A 15603-nucleotide genomic window follows, 5' to 3' on the forward strand; every position below is an offset into this window, starting at 1 on the left:
TCATGTGTGGGTCAGAGGACAACCTGGGGGAGTTGGGTCCCTCCTTTCAAAAATTATGTGGAATCAGGGAATCAATTTAGGTCATCTTGCGGGCCCTTAGTTTCACTTTTAGAGCAGATTTTAGTAAGATAGTAAGCTTGATGTACATTATACTCTGAAAATAGAAGTCATTATTTCCTTTGTAGGAAATACTCTGATCTTGATGTGTTTTAGTTGGAATCTGTCTTCGGTTGGATGGTGTGTTTATGTGAAGCCTGACATAGATCTGCTAAAACAAGCTAACTGCTTTAGTAACCATGTTGTTATATTTCCATTGCAGACAGAGTTTGCAAGGGAGAAATACAAAGGTCGCAGTCGTCCTGATTCAAAAGAAAGCGCCTTTGCCTCCAGGTATCGGAAGGTCATCAATTGCTTTATGCCCCATTACTAATACCAGGAGGCAGATTTTTTTTTTATATTTAAATGTTTTGTTTGTTCATTTTGGGGGCTGGTAGTATGCCAACTTCTAAAAGGCCAGAAAGGTGGCTCAGCAAGAAAAGGCACTTGCCTACCACCCGAGTTCTGATTCCCAGAACCCACGTGGTGGAAGGGAAGAATCAGTTCTGAAAGTTGTTCTCTGACCTCCACAGGTGTACTGTGGCTCAGTGCAAACATGCGTACATGCATGTGCACATACATATGTATACACACACAAAACAAATAAATACTTAAAATGTCAGTAATACGCAAACTAATATTTTTTATAAATAATAATAACAAATGAAGTTTTTTAATTTATTTATCTACTTATTTATTTATTTATTTATTTATTTATTTATTTATTTATTTATTATGTATACAATATTCTGTCTGTGTATATGCCTACAAGCCAGAAGAGGGCACCAGACCTCTTTACAGATGGTTGTGAGCCACCATGTGGTTGCTGGGAATTGAACTCAGGACCTCTGGAAGAGCAGGCAATGCTCTTAACCGCTGAGCCATCTCTCCAATCCCCAAATGAAGTTTTCAAATGCTCAGACTTGCTGTTTTATTTCTGCTTAACCCCTCACATATGCATGGATCAATTGACTAAAAATAGTGTTATTTACTTGTCTGATTCTATTTAAAATTTGCTCTTACATAAAGAAACATAGGGTTTGTAATATTGTCCGGAGAAATGCTTCATTTAAATGACTCTTCCTTTACCTTCCCAGATTTTCCTGAGTTAGACTAATTTTTGTTGCCATGTTGGAGCTTGTAGCATTCTGAGGTTTTGGAAACTTCCTTCCTAAATAGTTGCCCCCATTTTTATTTGTCTTTTCAGGCAGCCATGTGATGTGGTTTGTCCTGTCTGCCCTGCTCAGGAGGAAATAGGAATGTAGTCACTTCTGGGAGCCCTAAGCCCTTGGGGAGAGCAGGAATCCTACTCACATGGTGACAGGGGCTTGCAACTCTATTCCTGATTACAAACTTGGGTAAATTTCACTACAGAAGTCTAATGCCTTTGCTTCGTTTCTCTCTGTCTGGGGCTTGCTGACAGGAGAAGACGTCGTCGCCTCAGAGCGGGCTGCAGCTTTGTGCAATGTGTGTGAACTCTCAGGCAAGTCTCTGTTTGTGCTGCCCCACACTGACCACCTTGTGGGCTACATTATAAGGTAAATCAAAGTTTTCTTGTTCCTCAGGAATGAAAAGTTGGTGGCTTAGACCCTTTTATTTACAGACAGCAACGAAATGTTCATAATATAAACATCATGGACAGTGAAGTTCAGCTAGGCAGACCACTAACTGAAGAGTCACAGGAGCTAGTGGCCAGCCTGGCACAGTAGCAAGTTCCAGGCTGTCGGGGGCTGTGCTGCGTAGACAGGCCCTGACTCAAAACAAGCAGTGAGGCTCGTATTGCATTTCTCTAACTGTTTAACCTGGTTTCCTTAAAAGCAGGGAAGGGCTTAATTCCATGTCTTTCTCTAGGTTTTTGTTTTAGAATTACATTTATTTATGACTCACTCAGGGGAGAGGGCCATGCCCATGCCGCAGAGGTCAGAGGACAACTTACAGGAGTCAGTTCTGTCCTTCCACCATCTGGGTCCCTGGGGTTGAACTCAGGTTCTTGGGCGTGGCAGCAGGCACCTTTACCTGCTGAGCCATGTCACCAGCCCAAGTCTAAGCAGGTCCATTTGTTCTCAGGTCTCTTCTACTTGGTTGTCACATGTTCTGAGTGCACAGCCTGTTTGGAAACTGAAGCAAGCTTACCTTTGATGTAGTCAGAGCTGATTTCTTAGGGAAGGTTATCTTTTCATCTTTAGAGTAACCTATAAAAATATTTCTCACTATAGTTAGGTGTTTCACAATCAGTCCCTTATTGTTCTCTCTTGTAAAAATTTAAGGACAAGTTTATATTAATAACATTTGTTTCAATATTAGAATCTAAACTTTATTTTTATATTTTAACATTTTCTAAAACTATACTTTTGAAAATAAAAGATTCTGCCCTAGAAAATGCAATTTCCCAAGCATTCAGGAGGCAGGGTCAGGGAGGAAGATTGCCAATTTGAGGCCAGTCTGGGGTACACTAGTGAGTTTAGAGTTTTCCAAGGCTACATAGTAAGATTTTGTCTATAAAGACGTGAATAAAATATTTGATTTAAAATTTTACTTATTTTCCTCAGATGTGGTAAAAAATCTTTTGTTCTGTTTTGTTTTTGATTTTTAGAGATAGGGCTACTTTATGTATTCCTGGCTGTCCTGGAACTTGTTCTGTAGAGCAGGCTGTCCTTGAACTCACAGAGATCCCCCTGTCTCTGCCTCCTGAGGGCTGAGATTAAAAGTATGTGCCATCACAGTGGTAAAAATCTTTTGAATATAGGTTAAAGTTATGTTTTATTCTGAGTAGGAGAAGCTTGCAGTCACCTGTTATTGCCTATGAATTCCCTTTCTGTTGTGCCCTGCTCTTGGTCTTGCAGGCCCTTCCTTTCTCCAGAAGGGTGCGGAGTGCTTACTGGTCCCTGCAGCTCTCTTCTGTGGTGTTCATGTAACCTCAGAGTTGTTCAGGGAAGCAGGACCTTAGTAAAACCAATTCTATCTTGTAGACCAGTTGTTTCTAATCTCCCCATAAGTTTTCTTATTTATTCTTTTAAACTCAAAATACTAGAAGATTGAAAAAAAGTAAAATACAATTTAATTTGAAATCTTTTTTCAGATGTTTTATAAAATTATAGTAGGGACGAAAGTATTCTTAAAGATCATCTGATATTTATGAAGTCCAAGTATTTCATCTGTTGTATTCAGTGCTGTAAATGATTTTCAGAGGCCTTAGGGCGGGTCTTGATTTTAGACTTTTTTCTTAGAAATACAGTGCTTCATTTTTCACCTTAATTATCAGTAAAGCCCAGTGTTGATGACAAATGTCAGTTCTCAACAATGCCATTCTTAAAAAGAGTTTGGCTTTGAATAACTGTGTGTGTGCGCGCGCGTGTGTTATATATGTATATACAAATACATATTTGTGTGTACGTTCATTGTTTCTTAACAGGTTAGAAAACGCGTTTTATGAACATGCCCAGACCTATTACTACACCGAGATCAGAAGAGTGAAATCTCATAAAGAATTTTTGAATAAAACAACACACCAGGTACTTTGAAAAATGAATGAGAAGCAGATTATTCGTTTCTGGTTGCTTCGTGGATGGTTCTTATTTCTGCAGTACTGATATTTTAAGTTGTTTTAGTATTTGAAAAGGTTTTTTTTAAGCTCTTAAAAATGGGTTGGTTTTCAAATTGGAATCTTTTCCCCTTAAAGGAGTTTCAAACTCCTTTACCTGTGAGAAGAGCTCTCGGGAGCCTTTTCAGCTGTGTCCTTGTTGGAATCACTGTGAATTTAATTTTGAATAATTCTCTTTGTACCTTAATGCATCATAAAAATAGCATTTTTGCATTAACAGTTTCTATATAATCATTCTTTAATCTCTTTCAGCTCTTGTTTGTTAGGCATCAGTTCAAAATCGCCTTCTTCAGTGAGCTGAAGCAGGACACACAGAATGCTCTGAAGTAAGTTTCTGTCTCAGATTAAATCCTCATTACCTCAGTGCTAATAACCAGCTGTGAATCTCGGTCACCTTGATTTTAAGGTATTCATGTTATATTCAGATATTTAATAAGTAGTTTTTTTTCCCATCTTAATGCTGGAAATAAGTTGTCATAAACTTCCTGGTCTAATTTAACTACATTTCATGATCTAAAAAAAAGAGTTTCACAATTCTCTTAATTTTTCTGTTTTTATTTTTCTATTTGTATATTCAGTAAAATTCTTGAAACTAATTTTCAAAGTATAATAAACATGAAATATTCATTTATTCAACTCAAATAGGCTTTATCATTAATTGTTTAGTTTATTGCATCATTTTTCATTTAAAGACCCTGCTGGAGCCTTGAAGATTAGTTGCAGGTGTGTTGACATGCTCAAACATTTTATTCCTTTGTTTTTACCAACTGCGGTTTAATAAAACGCCATCTCTTTGTGCGGTAGCTCAGAGTTTTGGATATACATTGGCAGTGTGGAAAGGGATTTAAAAGGAATCAGTTATTTGTCTTATTATTGGGGAGAGAATAGCAGTAGATCAAAATAATAGCTGGATTTAATGTAGTTTATTTTTATTGGGGGATGGGTGGTGTCAGTTGACACCTTCGGTTTTAGGTTTTCTATAAAAACTAGTGCTGTAGAGGAAACCATTTGCTGGAGAGGATAAGACCAACCTGGGTTGAATAACGAATTTCTGGCCAGCCTGGGCTATCTAGTGAGGCTGTCTCAAAAGTACACACATACACATGTATGTATTTATTGAGAGTGCTTTTGTTTGAGACAATCTCTGTAGCCCTGGCTGTTTTGGAACCCACTTAGAGCAGATTGGCCTTGAACTCACAGAGATTCTCCTGCCTGAGTGCTGAGATTAAAGGAGTGTGCTACTACGCCCAGCAAACAGTGTTTATTTTTTAGTGTGATTTTAGATAACCATCCAATTTACCCTCAGTTTTCAATAACTACTTGTTATTGACTGGCTAGTTAATTATAGAAAGAACAGTGTACATGGGATGGGTTTTTCTGTTCTGAAGTCATTGATTAGTGATCAGTAGATACTTCCATATACTACTGGGGATATATATGGATATATATAATATATTAACAATATTAAGCACTCAGCAGCTCAATAATAGCATATATTATAATATTTAATGTGTAATATTTGCTGTTATTGAGCTGCTGAGTGCTTAATATTGTTCTTGGGTATCTTAAACGTTAATTTATATCATAATTAACCACCTTCCTCATGTTTACTTAGGAATTACAGGACTGCCTATAACCTTGTACATGAATTGAGAGCCCATGAAACTAATATTCTGGAAATTAAGACGATGGCAGGATTTATAAACTACAAGGTATAGTTCTACTTTAAAATAAAGGAGATTTACCTTTCAATATTACCTTCTTTAAATGCAAAAATCAAAATCAGTTTCTTGATACGGAAAGTTGGTATTTGATGAATTATGTTCCTTTTTTTGATGTTCTTTACTCAAAAATGGCCTTGACTCTCAGCAGCCTCATAGTAATAGCTGTGTTTTGGGTTTTTAGGTACTAATTATTGAGAGTCTTTCAGTGTTTGTTTCTGAGAAAGAGAAAGGAGTAGTCGGGTTGTTGAATTTAAACGATGCAGCATATTGGAATTATGTAAGCATTTCCTGGAGTAATGACTCAGCCATAAAATAGATACATCTATTTAGTATAGTGGGTTTATTTTTGTATTTTGAGACTTGCTCTCACTGTTGCCTCAGCTAGTCTTGAACTCTGGGGCTCAAGTGATCTTCTTGCCTTAGCCCGTTGAGTAGCTGGGCCTGCAGCATACACTACCACTGTTGGCTCAGTTCACTTTAGTTAAACCATAGCTATTGTTTGAGCATTTTAAGATTGAATATTGTACAAATAATCCTGTTTGTCCCATCCCTGTCCTGTTCCTCTTCCATCCTTGTGTCGGGACCTGTTCTTCCTCCCTGGCTTCCAGCAGACAAGCGAGGCTGTTATTGTTTTCCCAGTCATTTAACAATGCCTGACACTGGTGGGTGATGTGTGGCAGAGAACTTTTTAGTGAACACAAATCTAAAAGTGAATATTTCCTGATCTGGCAATCCCCCCTTTTTTTGGAAATTTATTTGCCAATTATGGGAGTATATGTAACTCAAAATCTATGGATACTTACTATATTTTCTAATAGGAAAATATTGGAAATAACCTTACAGTGGGTGATTGTTTAATAGCTATACATTTATGAATGTGGCAGCTTCATCAGTCAAGATGAAATGGTAGCTACAGGTCTTAGTTTGGTTTCATAACGAAAAGCAACTTGGGAAGGAAAGCGTTGATTTGACTTAAATGTCTCAGGTCACAATCCATTGAGGGAAGCCGAGGCAGGAGCTGATGCAGAGGCCATGCAGGAGCTCTGCTTATTGGCTTCCCCTTCATGGCTTGCTCAGCCTGCTTTCTTACAGCACCGAGGACCATCAGCCCAGGGCCAGCACCACCTACAGTGGGCTAGGTCCTTCCCATATCAATCATTGCTACTGGTGATCTGATGGAAGAATTTCCTCAGCTAGGAGCCCCTCTTCACAGATATGCCTAAGTTTGTGTCACGCTGACCAAAACCAACTCTCATATTTAGGATTAGATAGATAAGCCACACGGTTCCTAGTTTGTAAATGTGAATACTCAGACACTTGCCTGTCTGTAGATTGTACTGGCCGTGTGATAAATGCTGATTGCCTCTGAAAACAAAAATGAAAGGACTGAAGGACACAGATGGGTAAGGTGCCTGCTGCACAATCATGAGGGCTTTAGTTTGGACCCCTAGAACCCACGTAAAAGCTGGATGTGGGGGCATATACCTATAACTCTAGCACTGACTTGGGTGGGGTGGGTGGGGCCCACAGGCAGATCCTGGAGCTCACTGGGTGCCTAGTGTGGCTGTAATTGTGAGCTTCAGGTTCAGTGAGAGACTGGTCTCCTAAGTAAAACGGACAGTAATAGAGCAAGATACTATGGAGTCTTCTAGCTTTCACATGTGCACACAGGTATACTTCATACCACACACATACACACAGATTTTTTTTTATGTATTTCTTTGTACCTAAACAGTAAATTAAAAGTTGTTCTAAGCTTATGGAAGTAAGTATAGGCTTTATTTCTGTTGGATTTCTGTTTACCACCAGCTCATGTGGATTGTGCCATTTGGGAACTATGTGTGTCTAGTGTTCCAGGGAAAAGACATTTTGAAATTTCTGTAGCCCTCGGTGATGTGTAGGCAACTAACCCTTGATTATGCAGGAGAAATGTTTAATTTCCTGACAATTCTAATGCTCAAAGTCAGTCTCTCCTCTATAAATTCCCATTGGAAATATTACAGCTCATTGTTATGTTCTTCCCTGATTATAATTTTTTAAAACTCCATCTTTTGGAGAGCTTTTCTAAGGCATAGGACAGATTGAGTGTACTGAGTCATTTCTTCATTTCTCAAAGTGTTCTAATGAGGACCACGTTCCATAGGAGTAAAGGCTGAGATTGTGTGCTCTTTTAAAGTTACTCCTAGAGTTCGCATATTTTCAGTGCGTATGAATGTGTCTTTAGGCTTCTTGGAGATTGACGTTTACATTTCCCCGCAGATTTGTAGGCTGTGCTTTCAGCACAACACCCCACTGGATGCAATTGCTCAGTTTCGGAAGCACATTGACTTGTGTAAGAAAAAGATTGGAAGTGCGGAGCTGGCGTTTGAGCATGCTGCGTGGATGTCTAAACAGTACGCTGAAGTTGCATTTTCTTAATAGTTTAAACATAGAGTGTCGGATTTGAAGAGATGACATTAGCAAAGGCTTTGGCTGTATACAAAATTTGGTGGTTTTTGTTTTCCTTATTAAATAGGGTTTTAATAGTATGCCCCAGGTGTGTATCCAGGAATAGCATGTATTGATTGGTATGATTACTTAATGGAAGTCAGATAGTTTATGGTATCTTTTTTGCGTTCAACATGTATTTATTGGGTTTCCACTTTGTGTTTGTGTCCTGAAAATATAGGAAAGCACAAAACAAAATTCCTGCTTCATAGAGCTTAGTGTCTGTCTTAGAGTTAAGGTTTCCATTGCTGTGATAAAACACCATGACTAAAGACAGCTTGGGGAGGAGAGGCTTCATTTCATCTGACACTTCCAGGTCTCAGGAATCACTGAGGGAAGTGGGGGGGGGGGGCAGAAACTCAAGGCAGGAACTGAACTGAAGCAGCCACCGGAGAGGAACCCTGCTTACTGTCTTGCTCCTCATGACTTGCTCGGCCTATTTATTACCCATCCAGGAGCACCTGCTCAGGAGTGGCTCTCCCGACAGGGGTGGGGCCTCCCCCATTACTACTAATTACTGCAGTTACTAATCCAGATAGTGCCCACAGACTTCCCACAGGCCTCCAATAGAAGCGTTTTCTCACCTGAAGCTCCTCTCCCAGTTAACTCTAGCGTGTGTCAGATTAACAACAAAAAAAGACCAACCGAGACTGTGTTTATTTAAAAATTACCTAAATAAAGTTCCTTCCAGAAAGTTGGATTTAATTGAAGAGTGAGGCCGATGCTAAGGTCTGAATGGTGTAGTCATGGGCTTGAGTTATCACAGATAACGTAAATAAAGAACTGTATTTGTAACTCATCACTACCGTACATTATTATTTACAAATCAATTAGCTGTTATTCAGTAGTTTTATTTTAATAAACAGTGTGCTGAGCTTACGGTTCCCAGAATGAATACTATTAGAAGTAAGCTGCTTTTCCTTCCTTTTACTATCCATTCTTTTCATTCCTTGGTTTGTTTTCTTTAAGATTCCAGGCCTTTGGAGATTTATTTGATGAAGCCATTAAGTTGGGGTTGACAGCTATTCAGACGCAGAACCCTGGTTTCTACTATCAGCAGGCAGCTTACTATGCGCAGGAGCGGAAGCAGTACGCCAAAGCCCTCTGTAGTCATGATGTAAGCCCTGGCCCGCACCACCTCGCACTCAGGACACTGTAACCTTTCCTTCAGAGAAGCTAGGGCTCAGAGTATTGATTTTTTTTCCCCCTTTGTCTTTGAATGTCTTTTAAATTATTTTGACTTTTCAGTTTTAACCCAGGTATTCTACTTTTAAACTTGCTTCAGCAGGTTTTGCATGTATTAAATTTTTAAAATTTGTCTTATTGTGATTTAAATATAGTATTTTAATAGATGATTTAAACTTGGTTTTGTAAAGAATATGTCGACTGGGACATTTACAAGTTCGAGTCAATAGAATAGAAAGTAAATTGAGGAGCTTTAAAGCTAGGCATAATCTCTTGACACAGAATTTCATTTGAAGGGTCAGCACCAACCTTTAGTTATGAAATTCTCATAGGCTCATTGGTTGCAGTGTAAAATGGGAATTCTTTTTTAAAAAGATTTATTTACTTTTATGTGCATTGGTGTTTTGCCTTCATGTGTGTCTGTTTGAGGGTGCCAGATCCCCTGGATAGACAGTTATAGACAGTTGTGAGCTATGGGTGCTGGGGTTTGAACCCTGGTTCTCTGAAAGAGCAGCCAGTGCTCTTAAACTGTTGAGCCACCTCTCCAGTCCTGTAAAATAGGAATATTATAAAGACTTTATTAATATATGTAACAGCAAGGAAGCACGAGAAGGCAAATGTTTAGAAAAATTTAGTGTTAAAGTGATATGGACAGAACATATTTAAATGGAAAAAGTAGCTTGACAAATGGTGCTGATTGGTTACAACTAAGTTTTTGTGCTGCAGTAGAGAATAATGTGTATCTTAACAAGTGGCAGGAGATTAGTAATTTTACCTTTTCCCTTTGGGTGTTTTAGAATTTCTCAATAATGTAATTATATTACATTTGGTTTTAGATACACAAAAGAGAAAAGGAATTGTAAATATGTTCTTTCTAGTGCCAGAAAATACCCTTTCCACCAATACCAGAATTAATACAGACGTAATAATGAGAAAAAAATGGCTCTTTTTGTCAGGAGTCCATATAATGTCGATGATTTGTGAGTGAAGTCAGCATCACAACCAATGATCTCTCTCTCTCTCTCTCTCTCTCTCTCTCTCTCTGTTTTTGTTTTTTGAACAGGGTCTCATGTGTAGCCCTGACTGTCCTAGAACTAGCTCTACAGACCAGGCTGGGCTTGAACTCCCAGAGTTCCGCCTGCTTCTGCCTGAGTGCTAGGATCAAAGGCACACACTACCACACCTACTTCAGGTTTATAGGATTTCCAAATGTTAGTAAAGCATGTTAAAATATGTATAATGGTGCTTTTAGACAGGTTTTTGATGCTTATATTTATGGATATTTCTTTATTCAGTCAAAGATTGGCCGAGAATTAATTTGGGATGAATTCTATAAGCTCTTCCTTAGCTCTGCTTTTTGGATTGCAGGCCTCTGTGATGTACCCCAGTCCCGATCCCTTAGAAACACAAACAGGTGTTCTTGACTTCTATGGACAGAGACCCTGGAGGCAAGGAATCCTAAGTAAGTAATTTTTCTTCTTTTCCTCTCATCCTCAAACAGACAGACAGCTCTCCTACTGTGTAATGGCAACAGAGCCAGGGAAAACTATATTCAAATTCATAGATATGCTTTTTAAATTTCTTTTAAAATGTGCTTTCCTAGTCTGGTTTTTGTTTGCTTGTTGGTTCATTTTAAGATTTGTGCTCTTAGTTTTTAGAATGGTTTCTTTCATCATATATTAGAGTAACTTAGAGTTAAAGGCATTGATGTGACTAAAACATTTGAGTATTTAAGCATTTTAACTTTGGTGATTTTATTTAACATTTTAAAATGGCATTACCATGTATTGCCTTAAAAAGAGTTTGTGTTCATATTTTTGCATTCGGTGCACATTTGACTGGGCAGCATCTGTGGCAATGGCACCTTAGGTGCTATGAGTCACACACTTCAGTTGTCCATAGAACATGACGGTGTGACGGAAAGAGAACACCAGGGTTAGGAACGCTCTCTCAGAACAGAGACTCCGAGAACTCTCCATGATAATAAAGCTGCCTCTGAGAATCTTTAAGATTCCAGAATGTTCGCAGTCTTAAATGCGCTCTGTTCTGGTGAAGGCTCCAGGAGTTTGTGTGAAGAGTTCTGTTCAGTGAGCTAAGATGGATTGCTTTTTGTCGTACATAGGCTTTGATCTTTCTGACCCCGACAAAGAGAAAGCGGGCATTCTCGCCATTCAGCTGAAGGAAAGAAGTGTTGTCCACTCTGTGAGTTGTTCCCCAGCCCCAGTATAAACCATGTGGGCACTATGCTAGAAAAACGGGAGACAGTTTTGACTCCAACGCCCCACACCTTTTCTGTCCCAACAGGAAATAGTAATCACTCTTCTGAGCAATGCTGTCGCACAGTTCAAGAAGTACAAGTGTCCCCGGATGAAGAGCCATCTCAGTACGTACCCAGCACACCCCGCCCTGTGCTGCTCGGAGGAGTGCTCAGTTTCTTAAGCCTTCTTTTCCTTTGCAGTGGTTCAGATGGGAGAGGAGTATTACTATGCCAAGGACTATACCAAAGCTCTGAAGTGAGTCAGGTTTGCTGTTTATTTTCACAAGTACTGATCGCCTTACAATGTAGTTGGAATAGACGCTTACATTGCAGGATTTGTCATTACTGTGCCTATTTTTATTTAATTCCAGTTATGAGATATCTTCTCAAGTGTCCTCTGCTACATAATTGGTTAAGTTTTTAGGTAACATCAGCTGTAGCCAGATGTGAACGGTAGCTGCTGAGGTGTCCCAGTAGGACTTGTGTGTTTACGTCGTGAGAAAAGCACATGGAGTTCTCGGAGGCCTTTCCACCCTCTGGAGAGCCCGTCTTCCTCCCTCTCTTAGGCTGCTGGATTACGTCATGTGTGACTACCGGAGCGAAGGGTGGTGGACTCTGCTCACCTCCATACTGACAACAGCTCTCAAGTGTTCCTACCTCATGGCCCAGTTAAAGGATTACGTCACTTATTCTCTAGAACTCCTTGGAAGAGGTAACGATGCAATTGTTTGCATCATTAATATTTTTTAAGTTGGAATGATGGTTTATTGTCAGGTATTTGGAAGTACTTTTGTGCTGGGCGTGGTGGTGCACACCTTTATTCCCAGGAGGCAGAGACGTGGGGGGGATCTCCTGAGTTCAAGGCCAGTCTGGTCTACAGAGTGAGTCTGAGGACAGCCAGGCTCACACAAAGACTCTGTCTCAAAACAAACAAGCAAAAAAGGTACTTTTATTATATGAAATTCACTGAGCTTAGTCATCTTAGAAGTATTGACTCAAAAATATCTTAAGTTGGTAAAGTGCTTGCCCAGTTTCCACTGCCAGCTCCCAGGTGTATGCCAGGCATGGTGGCCCGTGTGTCTGAGCCCACTGCTGGGGCTGTGGGCACAGGAAGACTGGGGCTTGCTGACTAATCGGTCATAGTTGGTGACCTCCAGGCCAGTGAGCAGCCTCGTCTCAAAGGAGGTCCACACATCAACAACATTTTAGCAGGACTGAAGAGGTGACCTAGTTCTTGGCACCCTTGGGCAGTTCGTAGTGGCCTGAACCCTACAAGTAGGGGGACGGACCGAGCTGCCTGCCTTACCGTTCTACTTTCTTTTCCTATCTCAGCTTCAACTCTGAAAGATGACCAGAAGTCTCGGATAGAAAAGAACCTCATGAACGTTTTAATGGTGGGTTGATAACTCTTTGACGGAAGTGTAGGAGTGTACACAGACCTGCGTCTGTATGTACTTTTCCTCAGCTAATCGCGCAAATTTGGAACTCTCATTGCAGAATGAAAGCCCTGACCCTGAACCTGACTGTGATGACTTTGCTGTGAAGACTGCTCAGAAACTGTGGGCTGACCGGGTCTCCCTGGCTGGAAGCAACGTTTTCACTATAGGCGTACAGGACTTCGTGCCATTTGGTGTGTAAGCAACACCCGCAGTGTCTAGAGAACCCTTTGTCTGCAGTGGATAGAGGGAGAACAGTCAAAATGACAGGTGGTCAGAGGACAGCCGTCTAGTGGATAATAATGAATTATTCTTCTCCTCAGTGTCATAGCAATAAGCTAGCAAATACTTTAAGTTAAACAAGTGTTTATTGAATAAATACGTGAGCGATGAAGGCCTTTGTCTAATTCATTATTACTGTAAAGCACCACGAGGGAGAGCATTTTCCAGTTTTGTCTTTTTTCTTTTTAAAAAACTGTGCTATATGTGTGACAACATAGTTGACATCAGGGTTCTCACCCTTCTGGATGGTGCAGCCCTTTAATACAACTGCTCAGGTTGAAGTGACCCCAGCCATAAAATTATTGCTGGTGCTACTTCATAACTGTAATTTTGCTGCTGCTGTGGATCATAATGTGGATATTTAATATGTGAACCCAAAGTGGTTGCAACCATAGGCTTACATATTAAATAACACTATAATAAAACAATTTGATGTATGCGTTTGTTAGGGTGACCCACTTAGAAAAAGTGAATTCAAATTTCTTATTGTTCTGGGAAGAGTGGTTTTACAGTTGAAATTTCCCTCTGCTCAAATTCTTTTTTTTTTTTGGTTTTTCGAGACAGGGTTTCTCTGTGGCTTTGGAGCCTGTCCTGGCACTAGCTCTGTAGACCAGGCTGGTCTCGAACTCACAGAGATCCGCCTGCCTCTGCCTCCCGAGTGCTGGGATTAAAGGCGTGCGCCACCATGGCCCGGCCCCTGCTCAAATTCTTTACTTATCAAAATATACTTTGCTTATTTGTAATTCAAGTCTTATATGAAGTATTCTTGAATAGATACCTATTTTAAATAAAGTTTTATGCTTTTTTGGGCTGGAGAGATGGCTCAGCCATTAAAGGCTAGGTTCACAGCCAAAAGTATACTTTATTGTCTAGGCAGGAGTTTTGAAATAAGCTAATTCAAAACAACTCCTTTTCCTTTTAAGTTTTGGTACCAACATTTTATCAACAAGTGTGTTTTTAAAATTAAAAATGTTTATGGAGCTGGGCAGTGGTGGTGCACACCTTTAATCCTAGCATTTGGGAAGCAGGGGCAGGTGGATCTCGTGAGTTTGAGGCCTGCCTGATATACTGAGTGAGTGAGTTCCAGGACAACCAGGCCTACACAGAGAAAGCCTGTCTCAAAACAAACACACAAAAAACAGCAAAAGTTTTTCTTTCTTTTTTTTTTTTATTTAAGATTTCTGTCTCTTCCCCTCCGCCGCCTCCCCTTTCCCTCCCCCTTCCCCAATCAAGTCCCCCTCCCTCGTCAGCCCAAAGAGCAATCAGGGTTCCCTGCCCTGTGGGAAGTCCAAGGACCACCCTCCTCCATCCAGGTCTAGTAAGGTGAGCATCCAAACTGCCTAGGCTCCCACAAAACCAATAGGTGCAGTAGGATCAAAAACCCATTGCCATTGTTCTTGAGGTCTCAGTAGTCCTCATTGTCCTCTATGTTCAGCGAGATGGGTTTTAACCCAGGCTTTTTCAGACCCAGGCCAGCTGGCCTTGGTGAGTTCCCGATAGAACATCCCCATTTTACATTTTTATTTACCCTTGGTTTCTTAATCAGAGAGAGTTGTTTTGTGTTTGCTGAACACTGTAGAGCACTGTAAGCAAGAAGGCAGTAAGACTGCAGATGAGCTGTTTCTGTAGGGAACTCCCAGGGTGGTGTATGCTGGGTGCCTGGCCCTGCCTGACTCTGCTCTTCTTGTTTGATTTCTAGTACAATGCAAAGCCAAGTTTCATGCTCCGAGTTTTCACGTGGATGTTCCTGTTCAGTTTGATGTTTATCTGAAGGCTGACTGTCCACACCCCATTAGGTTTTCCAAGCTCTGTGTCAGCTTCAATAATCAGGTAGTGTATCACTTGATGTGTTTCCACCATGTGCATGTGTGTATGTATGGACATGTCAGTGTAGCTCTCAGTAAGCTGTGTAACATGAGTTTAGTAAATTTTAGATCTTACTGATTTTATAGTTATCAAGTGACTTTTGGCAAGGCTTATTTAAAAATAAATGTACTTGTATTTCCAAATGCCTTTCAATTCCAAAATGTTTTTCCTGCTCTTAATTTTTATTTTCTTTTCAGGTTTAAGAAAGACAAGAATACTATTCTTAATTTTTATAATGTGTAACTTTAATTTCAAATAAGATATATTCAGTGTGAAGATAGTCTAACTTTTAGAATTATTTGCTGTTTTAAGAGCCACTTGTTTGTTCCTGTCTGCTCAGCCCCATAATATTTGCAATACTGTTCGGCCAAAAGCTTAAGCTATTATTTCTGGATAACTCATCTTAAATTAACCCATATCCATTAATCTGTGTATCGTCACAAGGCTGTGGCTTACCAGGTAAAGTTCCGGCATGTCTGTCTCTGAGAGTGGCTACATGGCTTCTTCTGACTTTGTCTTCTTTCTCCGAGCATTCAGTTTAGTTTTCCCCACCTACCTCTAGTCTGCCCTGCACAGGCCAAAGACAGTTTATTAACCACTGGTATTCACAGCTCTGTATGCTGCGAATACCATTGGTTAATAAATCAACTTGCTTCTTTTGTTTTATCA

The 15603-nt window shown here is 40.0% G+C and overlaps 1 protein-coding gene across 2 annotated transcripts in view; it reads left to right on the forward strand.

Moving 5' to 3' along the window:
- Nucleotides 1-15603, forward strand: part of Trappc11 (trafficking protein particle complex subunit 11) — a 39012-nt gene that overhangs the window by 4989 nt on the left and 18420 nt on the right. For both annotated transcript variants that reach the window (XM_050147269.1, XM_050147270.1), the window contains exons 4-18: nucleotides 320-390; nucleotides 1520-1634; nucleotides 3509-3608; nucleotides 3950-4023; nucleotides 5313-5409; nucleotides 7681-7814; nucleotides 8878-9025; nucleotides 10462-10555; nucleotides 11216-11295; nucleotides 11398-11476; nucleotides 11552-11606; nucleotides 11917-12062; nucleotides 12683-12744; nucleotides 12848-12980; nucleotides 14768-14898. In XM_050147269.1, coding sequence (XP_050003226.1) covers nucleotides 320-390; nucleotides 1520-1634; nucleotides 3509-3608; nucleotides 3950-4023; nucleotides 5313-5409; nucleotides 7681-7814; nucleotides 8878-9025; nucleotides 10462-10555; nucleotides 11216-11295; nucleotides 11398-11476; nucleotides 11552-11606; nucleotides 11917-12062; nucleotides 12683-12744; nucleotides 12848-12980; nucleotides 14768-14898 — 1519 coding nt within the window. The remainder of the gene's footprint in view (nucleotides 1-319; nucleotides 391-1519; nucleotides 1635-3508; nucleotides 3609-3949; nucleotides 4024-5312; nucleotides 5410-7680; nucleotides 7815-8877; nucleotides 9026-10461; nucleotides 10556-11215; nucleotides 11296-11397; nucleotides 11477-11551; nucleotides 11607-11916; nucleotides 12063-12682; nucleotides 12745-12847; nucleotides 12981-14767; nucleotides 14899-15603) is intronic.

The sequence above is a fragment of the Alexandromys fortis genome, unplaced genomic scaffold (assembly GCF_014885135.2).
Source record: "Alexandromys fortis isolate MF-2015 unplaced genomic scaffold, M_Fortis_MF-2015_v1.1 scaffold_32, whole genome shotgun sequence".
In the NCBI taxonomy this organism is placed as follows: Eukaryota; Metazoa; Chordata; class Mammalia; order Rodentia; family Cricetidae; genus Alexandromys; species Alexandromys fortis.